Consider the following 18,006-nt stretch of genomic DNA (forward strand, 5'->3'; position numbering starts at 1 on the left):
GGAAAAGCGCGGAGTCACTGCCGCTGGGAGGGGGGAGCGGCGTTTGCCGGCGGTTGGAAAGCCCGCGAAACGCTCCTTCCGGCTGGGTGCTCTGGGGCCGGAGGAAGAGGAGGTGTTCCCCTTTTGGGCTCCGCCTTCTCCTCCATGCGGGTATCGGGGTTCCGCGCAGCTTTTCGGCTCGGGCCTCAGCTCCGCCTCTGTTAGAGGGCATACTCCTTCCCCCACGGGCGTCTCCGTCCCCTGTCGCCTCAGACCCCGCTATGGGGTCTCCAGGTCCCCTCTCGCAGTTGCCCCCTCTTTCGCCAGGTTCCGCTTTCCGCCCCCCTTCGCCACCCGCAGCAGGCTGGCCTCCGCTCCCCTCGGGCCGGCCAGCTCTCGCGACGTCCCTGCCACTCTCGGGCCGCGCAGGGACTGCATTTCCCAGCGCGCCGAGCGGGCGGCGCCCGGGCTGCGGTCAGGTGACCGGGTCGTCTGAGCCGCGTCGCTTCTGGGCGGGTTCGCGCGGGCGGGGCCGCGCCGGCCTGTGCAGCTCGCCCTTGGCCCCCTAATTCCCCCTCGCGGGCCCCTCAATCTGGCGTGACAACGGTCCCTGCGCGTCTCCGGGTGTCGGACTCTTCCCGACTCGGGTCGCGGCTTAGGAATGTCCTAGTCCTGCCGCTGGGGAGCGCCGCGCCCTACGCCCGGGGTTCTGATCCAAGGACTGGAAGTCGGCAGCCTGGATACTCGCTGCCCCTGGATCTGTCCGCCTCCCGTCGCCGTCTCTTCAGTCCCCCCAGGACCCGCAGTGGGGCCGCCCCGCGGACAGCTGACTGCCCTGGCCGGCTGCTGACCTCCGGCGGCGTGCAGCCACAATGTCCCCGGAATCTAAAAAGCTTTTCAACATCATCATTTTAGGGATTGCCTTCATGTTTATGTTCACCGCCTTTCAAACTTGTGGGAATGTGGCGGTGAGTTGGGGACCTGCTGTTTCTCCTCTGAAGTGCTGCTCCTGATGCATTCCAGCGAGGATCGTGAACGTTCCTTATTATCCCCACCAGCGCGCTTCCATTGCGCCTTTTATTTTCACAGCCTTCCTCGTTTTGTTTTTTATGATTGGATTTCATGTGTCAGACGTTTCTTTTTAATATATGGGGATGTGCAACATTGCCGTTTATTCCTCTGTTTGAACCCAGGCCATCTGGCCCCAGAGCCCCGGGTTTTACCCGCTGTTATTCCTCTGATTTTACTTTGGGTTTCTACGTTGACCTATTTCTTTTCTTCTCCTGCACTGAGGTCTGTGCTGCACTGGGAGAGCTCAGGCAATAAGCCCCAAGGCACAGTTTAAATCCACCCCCCCACCCCCTGTCACTGGTTTGTTCTGCAGTTCTCTTCGTCTCTCCTGGTTACTTCAGTGTGTTGAGTATTGAGCATGTTCAGTTTTTACTTTATTCTCAGTATCTGGAGACTTTGCAGGGGGAGGGGGATTGCAAAACCATTTCCCGTGGTGGTTGATTAGTTCTGTCTTCCACACAGCAAACCGTCATCAGGAGCCTGAATAGCACCGATTTCCACGGCAGTGGATACACCAGGTATCGTATCGGATAATGGGCTTTACTTTTTATGTGATGGCGGTTGCTTAAATCCCATCAACATCTCTGGCAGTAAAATGCTGTGAATGAATGAGTGAGTAGCGACTGCTCCTCTCTATCTAGACTATTTGGGAGAACGTAGTAGAATGAAGGCGAGAAGTTTTGGTTTCACGTAGACGCCGGGTCTGAAGCCCTGGCTGCACGGCTGAACTGCTGCGTGATCTCAGGCGAGTCGCTCGGAAGAGCCGAGTCTCCTTGCCCGGCTGATGCCCGAGAAGCGCCTGGCACACAGCGCCCGGCATTTAATAGCGCTCCAGTGTGGTCACGTTACAGCTGCCCAGGCTGCAGCAGAGGAGGTCCTACGTGGCTCTGGAAACATCTGGCCTTTCTGTTTTTGGTAATGTCACCATGATTCACGCGCTGTCATCAGGAGCGTTTGGAGTTGTATTCAGGTGGCTGGTCCCCATTCTGCACACGGAGCAAACGAAGTGAAAAGACAATCAGAAGTCACTGGTGCTTGGTGACAGGAGCTGGGAGTGTCGCGTGTGCCTGTATCTGAGCCCACCTGGGTTCCTTCTTAATTTCTCTGCTCGGAGAGAGTGGGTTGTGGCCAACCCCACACCCACCTGTGGTCCCCCGCACGCCCACCCTGTCGAGGTCAAACTCGATCGCCTATCCTAGGTCTGACCTCGCATGTGATATTCGAGAGGAAAGGGTTACGAATGTCCGTTTTTCTCAAGGATTGATAAAACCACAACTTTCTGGAGTGCTTTGTGTTTTGCATAACCTAAAGAGCAAATGGAAGAACGTTGGGGAGATCCATAAGCATCAAAGAACAATTTACTTTGGATGTATAAGCAGTAGTTGAATTCAGGACCTGCGGAATGGTCTTGGTCACACTTTGTCACGAGACACGTGTTAGGCAGGCTGGGTCTGTAGTAGCGAGATAATATTCAGTGAGACCATTAGGCTGAGCTAAAGAAACTCTGGCCGAAGCGAGCCGTAACTCCGTGCCTGTTATTTTTAGCAGTGAGGTTGCGTGCCGTTGCCAGGAGTTGTGGGCTGAGTGTGCAGAGCAGACCGGTGGGCCGGGGCCTCGGGGGTCAGGTTCCCGGGGCCGGCACCCCGGCCCCGCCGCTCACCCGGTGTCCGGGCGGGCTCTGGGCAGGGGACTTAGCCCCTCTGTTTCAGTTATCTTTTCCGTAAAAGGAGGACGACACCTCTGCCTTCTCGGCAGAGCGCAGGTGAAAGGCAAACACGTGTAGAAAGTACTTGGCACAGTGCCCGGGACGTGTTATGCGGTAGCTGTTATGATAACTTACTGGTCCATCCAAACCATGTCATCCAGCTTACTCAAAACAAAAAAACATTTGATAAGCCGCCAATGTTTTGTAGAAGTGAGAACTTTTAATACGGCATTCGGTTCAAGGACATGCTTGTCGTAAATGCCGGCTAAAGAACGTGGGTGCTACTGCAGGGCGTCTGTAGACTGAGCAGCCCGGGGAAGGGGAACTCTGGAGTCAGCACCTCAGGAGTTCTGTTTTGTCTTTGTGTCCGCGTCTGCAGCATGGCCATCATTTACGGGGTGTTCTCTGCTTCGAACCTGATCACGCCCTCGGTGGTCGCCGTGGTGGGACCCCAGCTCTCCATGTTCGCTAGCGGTTTATTCTACAGGTGAGTGGCTGACTGTCTCCCCTTCCTTTTCCTTAGGACACCTTCAGCCTCTTCCAGGCACACGTAAGCCTCTGGCAGGCCTTGCCCACTCGGATTGAAGAGAACAGAGCCACTAATTTAGGGGTTTGGCTCTCTTCTTGACGCCCAGGATAGCAGAGTTGTAGTGAGGCTGGGCGCCTGTATGTTTGCCTTTGTTTTACGAGTAATACAGATAGCATCCAAAAGTCTCTTTCCACAAGAGTTGAAGAGAACTTCCCATGAAATAATATTACATTTTTTTATATCAAATTGACTAACAAGAATTGAAATGACACACTTAAACGTTTCTTGTGGGCTACAAAGGCCCAGTCCCGTCGTGGGCTGAGCACTTGGCGAAGGCCAACTGCAGACCTTTTCGAGTGTGTGATTGTACAGATTTGAGCTAGTAAACTGAGAAACGAGGTCACACCTGTCCTTCTTCATCTGGCTTTGTTCTGAGCCCCGGAGGAGTCCTGCGCGTTGATCCCCGGAAGGCGTGCGTGGCGTGCTGCTTCGGGTGTTGTTTGACCGTAATGCGCTGTTGACCTGTTACGTTTTAGCATGTACATTGCCGTTTTTATCCAGCCTTTCACGTGGTCCTTCTACACAGCCTCTGTTTTCATCGGAATCGCGGCTGCCGGTAAGCATCCTGATGTTTCTTTTCTCCATTTTCCGGGGCTTCGCTAAGAGTCACATTTGCGCATTTCGTATGTAAGGCTACGGGATTTCACTCCCCGGATAACCTTCGGTTTGAATTTCAGTGCTTTGGACAGCACAAGGAAACTGCCTGACCATAAATTCCGATGAGCACACCATTGGGAGGAACAGTGGGATTTTCTGGGCACTGCTACAGTCCAGGTAGGAGTTAAGAAATAACCCTTTTGCAGCTCAATCTTGCCTGTAATTTTTTTTTATTTTTTGGTCACATCACAGTTTTAGATCTTTATTGTATTGAAAACCCAGATCTGTGTTGTATGGCTTAAGTTCCTGGCCGCATACAGATTAAACATTGTATGAAATGACTTGTAATGCTCGAATCGACCTCAAATGCATCGGAACTTATGAGTGCTAGATAGAAACTAATAGTCACCATAATACATTTAGCGTTGGCTATATTTCAGGGACCATTGGGTTCATTACTTAATTTCAGTCGTCTTCACAATCTCATGAGATGGGAAGACACACAGAGGAGAAAAGAGAGGCTTCAAAGTTAAGTAACCGATCTGATGTAAACCATCATTATCTGCATTCCAGAGGCCTCACCCTTCTGACCAAGCCCTCGGCCTGATGGCTGTTACCAAACACCTGTCTAAACCACCCTGAACTACAGTGCGGGTTAGCTGTGTCCCGGAAGCAGCCACAGCCATCAGGCCTCCGAGTCTGTCCTGAGGATTGACCCTCCTGGGTCCGGCCCTGAGATTCTGGCTTGACTAAGGCTTAACAAATGCAAATGTTTCCTTTTAAAGTGCAGCGGGAGTGATTTCTTCTCTAGGGAAGTTGGCAAAAGAAGGATCTGATTAGATGCAGATAGCTAAGTCACAGGACTTTTCGTAGATTCTGTGAAATAGAAGACGTTAGAAGTAGCACGCACTCGTTTCCAGGGAGTCACCTCCAGTGTTCCGACAATCCGTCTCGTGTTTCCGCGTGAGTCAGGACGGCAGCGCAGGGCAGTTCCGTGTCAGGTTGCTGTCACGTGAGGGGCTGTGCTCCGTCTGGGTCAGTTACGGTTTTCAGGAAGAGTCAGGGTGGAGTGGACACTTTTAAGTGATCCAGGGCAGGTAGATACCTTTAAAATTAGGTAATGCCTCCAGCTTTCTCTCTCTCTTTAACAAATAATGGAAAAATTCTTAGGAAACTAGAAACATGACAGTAATTTCCCAACATTCTTGTCTTCCTTTTTTTCCCCTCAGCTTGTTCTTTGGAAATCTCTACATATATTTTGCTTGGCAAGGGAAAACTCAAATATCAGGTTTGTTTTAAGCGGCTATTCATAAAGTACAATAGCAGTTTCACAAAAATACCCGTAGTTGCCTTGTTCCAAATTGTTCTGGTGAATGTTGGTGCCTTGAGTCCTCTCAGATTTTAGCTTTCAGTGACTTTTCCCCTTGGATCGTATTGTGTAGCTGGGGTTGTCGCTAATGACTTCCAGCGGCATTTCGGGGTGTGGGCGGGTCATGCCGTGCATGTGAGTGTCTGAGTCAGCGGTCAGGCTTTTGAGTTCTTAATTGTGTCGTCTGTACACTTCTTCCATGGAAAGAATTTGATTAAGTTATTGTGCTTTTTTTTGTTTTAATTTTTCCTAATTGTATTTCACTAAAAAACAAAAGTGCAGATATCCCGTTTTTCTCCTTGCCCTAGGTTTTTACTGATGCAACAAAGTAAAAAAAAAAATTTTTTTTTAAACCAATTTTATTTATCTTTACAGAGGGGAAAGGCGGGAGAAAGAGAGGAACACCAATGTGTGGTTGCCTCTCATGCGCCCCCGCTGCCCACCCCACCCCCCTGCCCACCCCCCCCCCCACTGGGGACCTGGCCCCCACCCCAGGCATGGGCCCTGACCGGGAAGTAAAAGTTGAATCAGGAAGTGTTTCGGTAGTTCCACACCAGCTCTGGGCAGCATGCTGACTCTGCAGTTGCGTGTGTATGGTCACCTCTGTGTGCTTTCTCCCCCACCCCCACCCCCAGAGAGCGACCGGAGAACGGTGTTTATTGCCCTGACAGTGATTAGCCTCGTGGGGACCGTTCTGTTCTTTCTCATTCGGAAGCCAGATCCCGAGAACATCCTGGGAGAGGATGAATCTTCCGACGACCAGGACCTGGAAATCAATGAGTAAGAAGTTGGAGACGTTCCTCATCTTTGTTTCGAAAATGTATTTTGGGTGGATCTAGACTAGAGGTTACCACCGGTCTTTTTATAGCCTGAGTGATATTTGAGACCAGGTGGGCGTGAGGGAAAAGTTTTCGAGCAAATCCGGGAGAGAAGATAACAAGGGAGGGGAGAGGAAGAGGAGCGGGAGGTAGCCGCACCCGCCCCGCCCCACACCTATGGCCCTGCGGGCTGGTCTCAGAGCTCCTGTCCCAGAAGCGGCCTCCTCTGCGGCCTCATGGGCCTGTGCCGGGAGTGAGCGCCGCGCCCCCGAGTGCCCGTGCACCGATCTTGTGTCCACAGACAGTGTCGGTCCCGCCTCGTTGGAGGCCTGGCGTGGGAGGTGTTGAATTCACGCCCGACGCCGTCCGACTGCAAGACGAGGGTGCTATTTACGCAATTGAGTCCGAGTGGTTACTTGCGGTCAGGGAAGGCATGAGTTTTTAAGGGGAGGAAAACGTTTTCCTGTTGGTTTAGGACATACTACCTTTTTTGTATCGGTCATTTATTTACGTAAGTCAACTAGCTCTCCATTAGGTTTCTTTCTTTTCCCTTTTTTTTTTTTGTAATCAGTATCATTTAAAGATATAGGAAAAGTAGGTATTGCCCTTTTGACTGGTGGGCTAAGAAATGTAATCTTTAAAAAAATTTTTTAAATATTTTATTTATTTATTTTCAGAGAGATGGGAAAGGAGGGAGAAAGAGAGGGAGAGAAACATCAGTGTGTGGTGCCTCCCATGCATCCCCAACTGGGGACCCGGCCCACAGCTCAGGCACATGCCCTGACTGGGAATTGAACCAGTGACCCCCTGGCTTGCAGGCCAGCACTCGATCCACTGAGCCACACCAGCCAGGGCTAAAAAAGTTTATTTATTTCATTTATTGATTTTTAGAGAGAGAGAGAGGGGGGAAGAGAAAGAAAGAAACGTCAATTTGTTGTTCCACTTATTGACGCATTCATTGGTTGCTGCTTATACGTGCCCGGACCGGGGATTGAACTTGGCAACCTTGAGCTGCCAGATGATGCTCTAACTGAGCTACCCAGCCGGGGCAAGAAGTGCAGTCTTAGTTAAAATCTTTCTTACCATGATCATGATAAAGGCACTTAAATCACATTAGCGTATTTAATTCTCACAGGGAGTGGCCGTGCCCCTGTTTTTTAAGGGAGGAAATGAAACACTGGAATGAAACCCTGCGGAGGGCAAAGGGCAAAGCGGTGCCCAAGCCTCCGAAGGCCGCGTTTCCAACCGATAGATCGTACTGCACCCAGCCACGAACCACAGACGGTGTTGCTGTGGAAGAGTTTTAGCGCTGAAGGACTTCTTTTTACAGAGCAGGCGTGGCGGGAAATTGCATTCCCGCAGATGGTGTTTAAGGGTGAAGCTGGCACCGCGGATGGAGGAGGTTCCTGTGAAAACCACATGCGTGGACACAGGCAGTGAATTGAGAATGAGGGAACTGTGCCCCATTGTTAGTGAAGAGCCACCCAGGTGGCCCTTGGACCACGTGCTCGGAAGCAGGGGCACGGGCCGTGAGGGGACCCTGGGGCCCAGAGCACCACGGGGCACTAGAAGTGTTCGCCGGGCCATGCGGAGGACAGCTTTTACCAACTTCAGTCAAAATGTGATAGGGTTTTTTTCTGTTCTCTTTTCAGTTTCCGGGGGATAGAAACTTATGCTTTTTCTGTTCTGTCTCAGGCCTGCCCAGAACAACATGACAAAGGCAGCGGATGCGTTCAGTAAGTATCTTCTGAGCACGAGCGGCCTCGGCATCGGCCCCTCCCTTTTCCCTGCTCACTCTGGGTTGAGGGCGCCCCGGTGTTTTCGTTTCTCCGGGTGTGCAGCGTATCTGGGAGAGTGAAACACCCCCAGGCGTGGGCACGGGAGGGGTGGAAACAACGCCCCGAGCCTGCCCGAGGCGTTGGGTGAGGGCGGCGGGGCTGCAGGGACCTCAGGAGGCGGGCGTTTGCATGAGAAGGTGCGGGCACAGACGGTGTGATCTGGCACCTGCTCCCCCTCAGAAGGGAGTGGGCTCTGGTGGCCCAGGAAAGCTGGGGACAGCCGCACTCCCTGTGGGGGGCCTTTCCGGGCTCCACCTCTACGTGTCTCGTTCTCGCAGCAAGTCCGAGTGCCAATGGCACGCATGATAGAAGTGGCAGACGCAGCCTGTCCTTGTCCCCATTTTAGAGAAGAGCCACCGAGGGGCAGAGCACTGCTCACCCCAGGCCAAACGGCGAGCACGGGACTCAGCTGGGATTTGAGCCCAAACTGTCCAACGGGCAGAGTGGGCGATCCCCGCGATGGCCGTCCTGCGGCCCCGTCGGGGTCGGGCAGCCACGGCTCCTGAGTCCAGGGAGGCCTGGCGTGGGTCCATTCTTTTCCATGCCTGTATGCAGCTCTCCATGGCTTTGTCTCAGAGGGGGGAGACCCTGACCTCGGCGGCTCTTCTCTGGGAGGGAGCAGCCCTTTGGGGCCGCCTGTTCTCAGTAGGCCCTGCCCCTCCCCAGCCCCGCCCCTTACTCCTGTCTGACCATGGCGGCGGGCAGTTGGTTGCCTGAGGCTGGGGTGCAAATTCTCGGTCTCCCCGGCCATGGCCAGACCACACAAAGCATGCCAGCTTTTGGCCGGGCATTCCTGCAGCCTGTTTTCAGAAGGGCCCGTGGTGTGGGAGTCCGCAGCTGGCACACGCGTGTGCCATTGTTAGGGCTGTTTCTCCAGGCTTTCCTCGCATGCATTCCTTCTGTTTCAGGAATGTGATGATCTATTAGGCTGTGAGTTGTACTGAAAGGGATGTAGCTGGACTGTCCCCCAGCGAGATGGATGGTCACCAGTCAGAGGGCTGGCCTGCAGCTCTGCAGGTCCAGAAGCTTGTGGTCAGGATCCCCGGAGGGCCCGGGCCGGGCAGCTCAGCGGGTCAGAGCGTTGTCCGACACACAAGGCTGGCGGAGGGTCCGATCCCCAGTCGGGGCGCGTGCCGGGAGCAGCCAGTGCTGGCGCCGGTGATTGCAACAATAAAACTCAGTGTTTCTCTCTCTTTCTCTCTAAAAACCTTTTTCTAAATTGTGTGTGTGTGTGTGTTTCAAACAGACTTCAGGTTTTAGAGCAGTTTTAGGTTCACAGCAAAATGGAAAGGAAGGTACAGAGATGGCCACGTACCCCAGCCCCTGACACAGGCACGGCCTCGTTTGTTGTCGGTGTCGTCCCCGAGAGAGAGCACGGTCTTTGTCACAGTTGGTGACCCTGCATCGACACATCACTGTCACTCGGCGTCTGTGGTTTCCATCAGGGTTGACTCTTGACGCACATTTTATGGGTTCGGGCAAGTGTATAATGACGTGTAATTGCCCTTATCATATCATACTAGGTTATGTTTTTAAATTCCTTTTTGTTAGCTAAATCTTCTGATTATTCAAAAACAAACCTGTCCCGTTAATATAATTTTTTAATTAAAAATTTGTTTTAGCCCTGCTCAGTGTGACTGAGTGGATTGAGCGCCAGGCCTGTGAACCAAAGGGTCCCAGGTTGGATTCCCAGTCAGGGCACATGCCTGGGTTGCAGGCCAGGTCCCCAGTAGGGGGCGTGCAAGGGGCAACCACACATTGATGTTTCTCTCCCTCTCTTTCTCCCTCCCTTCCCCTCTCTTAAAACAATTCTTTCAAACTTTTTATCGATCATGTATTTTTTTCTGGAAAAACGTGAGAGCGATCTGTAGAAACCCTGCATTTGGTCTGGCTGTGTCTCAGTGCAACTGGACAGGCGGCGCCTTTGCACTGGAGAAGTTCAGGACAGAGTGTGTGTGACAGAAGTCGGTCTCGCGGCAGCAGCTGAGTAAGAACAGAAGTCTGCGTCTGCTGTGAGCTGCGGGCCCTGGAGGAGTGGCCTTAAGTATGCAGCGTGAGCCGGTTTAGAGAGACGGTCACAATACACAGGTTTTAGGAATGCGTCTTCCATGGCAGATGTCAGCTAGCTTGAGCAGCATGAACACAGACAGTAAAGCGATCGTGAGCCAGCGTGCAGAGCTAGAGCTTCGTCCTCAGGCCCGAGGGAGAAGCGCAGGAAGTGTGCTCCGGCCGGGGCATGGTCAGGAAGCTGCGGCGGTTCTAATCCCAGTCCGGTCCCCAAGCTGCTCCGCGCCGATAGCTCCTGGGGGAGCTAGCGCTTCGCCAGCTGTCGGCTCCCGGAATAGCCTGACCCGTGACCAAGGCTGTTAGAATACTCTGGTGTTTTGTTTGATTCTGTTTCTTCTCTCCATTTGGTGTTTGGGTTTTTTTATTTTTTATTTTTTTATTTTTTAGAGAAAATGTGACTCTAGAATGTATTGGAACGGTTGAAACAGGGTATTCATAGAGCAGGTTTATGTTTAGTTCAGACCTTAAGTGTTTTAGTCTGAACCCCTAACCTCTGTCCCAGAGTGTCTGTTTACTTGCATTATTATTTTCTTCTCTTTTATTTCTTTTGACTTCCTTGCATCAATGGCCAAAGGGTGTTCTGGTTGAATAAATGTTTTAGAATTTTTGTTTGATTAATTGAAACTGAGTCAAGCACTCCCCAAAATGTTTCCTTTCTCTTTTCTTTTCTTTTTTTTTCTTTTAACAGAAAAGTCTCTTCAATTATGTGTCACCAAGGAGATGCTCCTCCTTAGCATTACGACAGCGTATACAGGTGAGCGCTTGGGGGTTGCTGCGTTCCGTTTCGTTGTCTGTTGCTGGGTAATGACACTGACACTGACACTGACACTGAGGGCTAAAGACCGCCGCCACGCTGCTGCTCTTTCTCACGGCTCTGCACGCTGCCCAGGCTCTGCGCAGTGCTGCTTCTGGAGGGCACGGCGGGGTGGGGGGCGTGTCCTGGAGAGCAGCCTGGTCCAGAGAGTCCCGTGTGCTGGTCTGTCTGAAGGGGTCAGATCGCGGGCTGGGTCCGTCTCTCTCCAGGTGTCTCTGGCCAGCCGAGGGACCCCGTCGCACGTGACTCCCTCCAAAAAAGGCAGGAGGGGAGAGACGACCGGGCCCTCGGCTGGCCTGGCACCTGCCCAGCGTCCCCTCCGCTGCAAGGAAGGCACAGGGCCACCCGCCCCCCGTGGGGACGCTTCCACCCACGGGCTTAACACCGGGGCACGGATCATCCCGACCCACGGTTTTAGGGCGGAGTGGGGCCCTGCAGAGAATAGCAGGAGTGAGTCTTGGTCGGTGCGTGTGGGTCCGGAGAACTCCCAGTGAGCAGGGGTGAGCTCTGTGGCCCCCTGCCAGGCGTGCGGTGTGGGACCGGCGCAGTGTTCTCGGGTCTTCAGAATGACGGGAAAATCTGCTTTGTCCTCAGAAGTGCTGGTGGGGCTCAGTGGATTGAGCGCCGGCCTGTGAACCAAAGTGTCCCCAGTTCGATTCCCAGTCAGGGCACGCATCCCCTCTCTCTAAAAGTAAATACACAAAATCTTTTTTTTTTTATTTTTCATTTATTAATTTTAGAGGAGAGAGGAAGGAAGAGTGAGACATTCGTTGATTGATTTTTTATTAAAGTGTGTGTTTTTTAAGATTTTATTTATTTTTAGAGAGGGGAAGGGAGGGAGAAATAGAGAAACATTAATGTGTGGTTGCCTCTTACGTGGCCCCCCACTGGGGTCATGGCCTGCAACCCAGGCATGTGCCCTGACTGGGAATCGAACCTGCGATGCTTTGGTTCGCAGCCTGAGCTCAATCCACTGAGCTATACCAGCCAGGGCTGAACGTATAATTTAAGTCTGATTTTTCCCGAAGGTCTGGAGTTGACTTTCTTCTCCGGCGTGTATGGAACCTGCATCGGCGCCGTCAACAAATTTGGGACGGAAGAGAAGAGCCTCATTGGACTCTCTGGCATTTTCATTGGCATTGGAGAAATTTTAGGTTAGTTTGAAAAAAAAAGTTCTGCGTTAAGTCAGTTTAAGTTATGACAGAAGTTTTAAGTGTACTGCACCTCTCTGTTCTTGAGTTTCTATTTCCCTGCTTAGTTTTACCCCGATGGGTATGTCTTCGTTTTTTTATTGCTACTGTTTTAAGAGAACTGATTTATAAGACATTTGCCAAGTAATTCACAGGCAAAACCATACATAGGAAAACACACGGTGTCCCCCAGCTTTTCCCCACGCAAGGGCAGTGTCTGGGGCCCCTGACCTGCTTGCTCTCCAGCCATCTGGCTCCGGCTGGGCGTCCGGCAGTCCCATCCAATTCTGACTCCGCCTCCCGGGGTTAGCGCGGATTCGAGGGCGTCTGCCCACACTGCTGTCCCATTGGGCTGTGAACTCGGGGGTTCCCGCAGCCCCCAGAAAGACGTTGTACTTGATATTCAAGTTACTCTCAGGGACCGAAATGCACAGCCTGATGAGGCACACAGGACAGGAGCCTCTGTCCCCATGCAGTGGGGTGTGGCGACCTCCCCGCATTAGGAAGCGCTCCCAAGACTGTCGTTTGGGGCTTTGGTGAGGTCTCCTGCAGGCGCAACTGATTAGATCTTTGGCCACTGGCGATGGGCTCCGTCCCTCGGCCTCCTCCCCTCCCCCAAGATCGTGGGGCCGAGAGTCCGGCTCTCTAGTCAACGCGTGGTCCTTCCGGCCACCAGCCCCTCCTACAGCTCTCTAGGGCCACCCCAGCCCTCCCTGTGGTGGCCTCACTGACACAAACTCCGGGCGTGTGGAAAGGGGTTCCCGTGGATGACCAGGACACTCCTGGCGCTGAGGAGACGCCTGGGGCTGCAGGGGCTCCGTGCCAGGAAGGCAGGGGACGGGGCAAAGACCCGGTATTTCATTGCACCGCACTGGTTTCTCCGGGTCGAACCAAGACTTCTTCAACACGGTAGATTGGATATTGCGTCACCTGTGAGGGCCTGACCCACAGGTACTCATGTGGATCCACCGTGTGCACGGAGCAGACGCCCTGCCCGCACGGAGCTCGTGTCCTCGGGGAGGAACCCAGAAGCAAGCACAGGAGGCTCAGACCGTCAGGCCCCGTGGCGAGCCCCACGGGATGGCGGGCCGCCGGCCTCTGCTCCCCGCTCTCCTGCCCGCCGGGGCAGTGCCGGCCACGTCAGCGTCTGGACACGCGGGGCATGGTTCGAACCTTTGCCCATCCTAACCTCCGCCACAGCTCTGGGTGGGCTTGCTCATTTGTTTGTTTCTCACGACTCTACTGAGACGTCCCCCGGTCGGAGCATCCGGGTCAGCGTTTTCCGGCGTCTTCGCACGGCCGAGCGTCCTTCACCCCAGGCCTCTCTCGGAGCACCCTGCTGCCCTTTCCCAGGCGGCTGCCGCCTGCTCTCTGTCTCTGCAGGTCCGCTGGCTCCGGGCGCCTCGCTGAGACGCCTCGTGCCGTCCGCGGCCTCTGCGTCTGGCTGCTTTTACCTAGTGGAGTGTTCTCGGGGCTTTCCCGACTCACAGCGCGTGTCCGTTCCGCCTTCCCGCCAAGAATGTTGGTTGCGTGGGCGTGCACCACATTTGATCCGTTCGTCATTTGATGGGCATTGGGTTTTGGGCCGGTATGAATAATGCCGCTATGAGCATCTGAATGATGTATTTACCACTTTTAGAGAGGAAGGAGAGAGAAACATCAGTTAGTTGCCTCTCTCACGTCCCTCACTGGGGACCTGGCCCGAAACCCAGGCGTGTGCCCGGACCGGGAGTCAAACCAGCGACCCTTTGGGTCCCCGGGCCGGCACTCGGTCCACTGAGCCGCACCAGCCAGGGCGGAATGAGTTGTGTGTGACACAGGTTTTCGCTTCTCTTGGGCGGACACCGACCCAGGGCTGGAGCTGCTGGGTCACGTGATAACCCTGCGTGTGGCTGCCTTTCCTCCTCAAGAGGGGTCCTGGTTCCCCCCTCCTCCGCACGCCGGGCGCTAGTGCGGAGACCAGACATGGTGACCTTCCCCTTGGGGGGTGCCGGGTGTGCTTGCGGTCCTCTGAATGCTCCTGAGCTGTGTCCTTGGGTTCCGCTCATTTGTTTGGAAAGGGAGAGGACAGTTCATTTCGGTCCTGCTCTTTAAATGTGCTGGGTGGGCCCGGAGCAGTGCTCAGTCTGGGGCTGAGCTGTGTGCGCCCCGTGCACGAGGGCGCACCCTCGGTGTGGGAGTGCCCTGCTCTGCACCCCAGCTCATGAGAGTGAAGATTTCCCGTCGGCGGGTGGGACCCGGCACCACTCCCAACCCAGCGCGGGGCACTACTGCCTCTGACCCCGGTGGACGCTTCTTCCCGGTTCTCTGCTGATGTACTCATGTTCCGTGCTGGTCAGCCCTCAGTGGGGACCGAGGGGACCTCTGCAGAGCTCCAGGACCATCTCTGAGCGGCTGTCCCTCTGTCGCCCCATCCTGGGAACTCTGGTCCCCCCGGGGCCCCGGGCCCTCAGCTCTGCCTCCTCAGCTCAGGGGCGGCGTCCTCACCTGCCTCCCCCTGGCAGCCCGCTGGGCAGTCGCAGGGCTCACCCTCTGTTCCCTGTCTCCCAGAGGGCACCGCCCTTCGGTGCCTGACAGTCGTCCCCTCGTCAGGTCCACCGCCCCCGTATTTTCTGTGTACGTTTAAGGTGGGAGGGTAGAGCCAATCGCTGCTCTTCCGTCTTACCTGAAGTCTGTTCTGGTTTTTAAAACAACTTCTGTTTCGATAGCTATTCCTTATTTTATATGTTTTTCTTGATTAAATTAACTATTGGTTTGTGCACTTTGTTTCTTTTTTCAAGTCAAGATTTTGATACAGTGACTTGCTCACGGTGGTTCCGTTCTCTGCTCCGTCCATTTCGTAGGTGGGAGCCTCTTCGGCCTGCTGAGCAAGAACAACCGTTTCGGGAGGAACCCGGTTGTGCTGCTGGGCATCCTGGTGCATTTTGTGGCTTTTTATTTAATATTTCTCAACATGCCTGGGGACGCGCCCATCGCCCCCCTGGAGGGGACGGACAGCCGCGCTTACATCACATCCAGGTACGGGGCCGCCCTTTGTCTAGCAGGCTGGGGCGGGGCGGGGTCGGCGGGTCTTGATCCCCAAAGGGGGGCAGCTGGTCCTCCTCTGGGGGTCTGTTACCTTTACGTAAGGTCCCCTGTCAAGTGCAGCGGAGCCAGAAGGAGCCGAGAGCTCATGCTAATCCGTAGTTTACCTCTGCCTGTCTGAGCAGTGGGCCCCGGGAGTCAGGGCCTCCAGGAGGAAGAGCAGCGAGGGTCGGGGCGGCCCGCCAGCCGGGCAGGGCAGCCGGTCCTCTCACCTCACAGCTGACGCCCGGCGTTTCGGGGTGTCCTCCTCGCCTCGCAGAGTCGGCGTGGGCACATCTGCGACCACACCCACAGTGTATGGGTGGCCCTGCCCAGACAGGGTCTGCCTCCCCAACCCTTGGCAGCCCGGGGTTTGCTGGGCTGGGAACGTGAATGCGTCTTTTTTTTTTTTTTTTTTTTTTTTTTAAGATTTTCTTTATTTTAAGCCCTGGCTGGCATAGCTCAGTGAATTGAGCGCAGGCTGTGAACCAAAGTGTCGCAGGTTTGATTCCCAGTCAGGGCACACGCCTGGGTTGCAGACCACGGCCCCCAGCAACCGCACATTGATGTTTCTCTCTCTCCCTCCCTCCCTTCCCTCTCTAAAAATAAGTAAATAAAAATTTTTAAAAAGAGAGAAACATCGATGTGCAAGAGATACATTGATCACGCCCTGGCTGGTGTGGATCAGTGGATTGAGTGCCGGCCTGTGAACCAAAGGGTTGCCGGTTCGATTCCCAGTCAGGGCAGATGCCTGGGTTACAAGCCAGGTCCCCAGTAGGGGGTACACACACACTGGTGTTTCTCTCCCTCTCTCTCTCCTTCCCCTCCGCTCTCTAAAAATAAATAAAATCTTTAAAAAAAAAAAAAAACAGATACATTGATCAGTTTCTTCTCACACACACTCAATTGGGGACCTGGCCCACAACCTAGGCATGTGTCCTGACTGCCAATTGAACCAACGACCTTTCAGTTCGCAGGCCGGCACTCAGTCCACTGAGCCACACCAGCCAGGATGTTTGAACATATCTGACCCATGAGTGCATTTAAACATAAGTTCTTCCTTTGAGAATTCCAGTATTTATTCTTGTTTCAGAGTGTTTAAAACTTGGAAGGTAAAAGGCTTTCGTGGGTGAGTTGCTTTTTACATAGTAAATGGCTCTGGCAAATCTTGCTGATACTCACCCTAAATTAATTTTTGCCTTGCTCAGCAAAGAAGTGGCCATCTTCTGCAGCTTCCTGCTGGGCCTCGGAGACAGCTGCTTCAACACCCAGCTGCTCAGCATCCTGGGGTTCCTCTACTCCGAAGACAGCGCCCCCGCGTTTGCAGTCTTTAAGTTCGTCCAGGTAAGCGCTGGGTGGACTGCGGGCCCTTGGTCCCGGAGCTGTGGGCTCGTTTCCCAGGCGTCTCCTAGGTGGAAGCCGGGCAGCCTTTCAAGGGACCCGCAGGTAGAGTCCGGAAGCAGTGAGCGCGGCCCGGGCCTCCCCGTTTGCAGGAGAGATTACGTGTCCCGGTCCGTCCCGTGCAGATTGGACACTTCCGTCTGCAGATCCCGATCCGTTCACAGCACGGACACTCCTCCCTGCGTCTGCGTGGCCCTTGGTTGTTCCAGTGTTCACAAGTCACGGTGTTAAATGACAGGCCGCAGCTTGCTTGAGGGTTACGGGCTGGGGGAGGGAGTTTGTGGTGCGTGTGTGCGCTGGTGACACACACGTGCTTGCTGGGTGCAGGAAGCGCAGAGGGACAGCCAGTCACGAGGGCGGTGGGGCGGGGCGGGGTGGGGCTCACCGTGCCGCTCGGGTCACCATGTGCGTGCCGTGACCTGTGTCCTTTGTCCCTAGTCCATCTGCGCAGCCGTGGCGTTTTTCTACAGCAACTACCTTCTCCTCCCCTGGCAACTCCTGGTCATGGTGATCTTCGGGTTCTGCGGAACTGTGTCGTTCTTCGCGGTGGAGTGGGAAGCGGCCGCCATCGTCGCCCGGGGCTCTGACTACCGGAGTATCTGACCTGGGGAGCCGGCCACGGGCAGGAGGCCGGGCCTCTGCGGACTGCTCACCGCGGGACGGAGCGCAGGGGGAGGTGCCGCCTCCCACTGTCACCTCGCGGCGGAGGGCGCTCAGCGTGGCGACACCGAGGACGTGGGACAGCTCGGTCCATGGGAGTCGGCGTTCAAGTTTACAGATTCGCTCCGTAACACAAGTGGAATAAGGGAGGCTTGGTCTGTCCATTATAATTGTTCAAAGATGTCATTTTTCATTCATCTGTCGCGAGTTCCTTATAATCACGTTACCGAATGTAAATGTTTTCCTCCCCTCCCCTTTCCTCGAATGATCTTGCCTCGATTCCGAACCCTAGGCCATCTGTCACGTAGAGACTCTTGCTGGGTATCGAGTTACATGCTTCTACGTAAGAATAGGGAGCACACGCCACCCCACACGTGTGTGTGTGTGTGTGTGTGTGTGTGCGCGCGTGGATGCCACTGAAATAAACTGGAGGTACTGAAACGCAGTCTTCTCCGTGAAAGGATTTGCACTTTCTTCCTCTTGCAATGTTTCATTTGGCAAGTTTTCTCACCCCATAGTTCGTAGGAAGGAGTGGCTAGTTAACTACTGTAAAGTGAGGTGAAAATGGTCTTCAGTCTTAAGAGCAGGAATCTACCATTTGTAGATGAACACTGACACACACTCACACACACACACACACACACACAGGAGGAGGGTTTTTGCTGGCAGGCCCCTGGAAGACCCACAGTGGCGGGGGAGGGTGCTCCGCGCTGGGGCCGGCCGGTCCGCGCCGCCTGGACACGCCACACCGCTCCCCGGGCAGGCGTTCGGTGGGATGCCGACTGCCCCCCGTAAGAGGTTGCTTAAAACGTCTTTAATTTACACGTCATTCAGAAACTATAAAA

General features: G+C 54.3%; 1 protein-coding gene across 2 annotated transcripts; it reads left to right on the forward strand.

Annotated features, from left to right (window-relative positions):
* The first annotated feature begins 263 nt into the window (after window positions 1–263).
* MFSD11 (major facilitator superfamily domain containing 11) lies at window positions 264–17,772 on the forward strand. 2 transcript variants are annotated; one of them, XM_028519253.2, is made up of 13 exons: window positions 264–947; window positions 1,513–1,568; window positions 3,135–3,242; window positions 3,821–3,900; window positions 4,022–4,118; window positions 5,171–5,229; window positions 5,946–6,090; window positions 7,824–7,864; window positions 10,722–10,787; window positions 11,876–12,001; window positions 14,881–15,055; window positions 16,309–16,444; window positions 16,940–17,772. In XM_028519253.2, the coding sequence occupies exons 1-13, from the start codon at window positions 852–854 to the stop codon at window positions 17,102–17,104; spliced, it is 1,350 nt and encodes a 449-aa protein (XP_028375054.1). In that variant the 5' UTR covers window positions 264–851; the 3' UTR covers window positions 17,105–17,772. The 2 variants fall into 2 exon arrangements, with proteins under 2 accessions (XP_028375054.1, XP_035890074.1); XM_036034181.1 differs by lacking the exon at window positions 14,881–15,055.
* Window positions 17,773–18,006: the final 234 nt, after the last annotated feature.

The sequence above is a fragment of the Phyllostomus discolor genome, chromosome 8, assembly GCF_004126475.2.
Source record: "Phyllostomus discolor isolate MPI-MPIP mPhyDis1 chromosome 8, mPhyDis1.pri.v3, whole genome shotgun sequence".
In the NCBI taxonomy this organism is placed as follows: Eukaryota; Metazoa; Chordata; class Mammalia; order Chiroptera; family Phyllostomidae; genus Phyllostomus; species Phyllostomus discolor.

What these genes read in the sequence shown, in the direction of transcription:
- MFSD11 (XM_028519253.2), top strand. Translation starts at nt 852, where the DNA reads ATGTCCCCGGAATCTAAAAAGCTTTTCAACATCATCATTTTAGGGATT. An exon ending in AAAGGCAGCGGATGCGTTCA is followed by an intron (nt 7,865 to 10,721) that starts GTAAGTATCTTC and finishes TTCTTTTAACAG; the next exon opens with AAAAGTCTCTTCAATTATGT. An exon ending in CAGTCTTTAAGTTCGTCCAG is followed by an intron (nt 16,445 to 16,939) that starts GTAAGCGCTGGG and finishes CTTTGTCCCTAG; the next exon opens with TCCATCTGCGCAGCCGTGGC.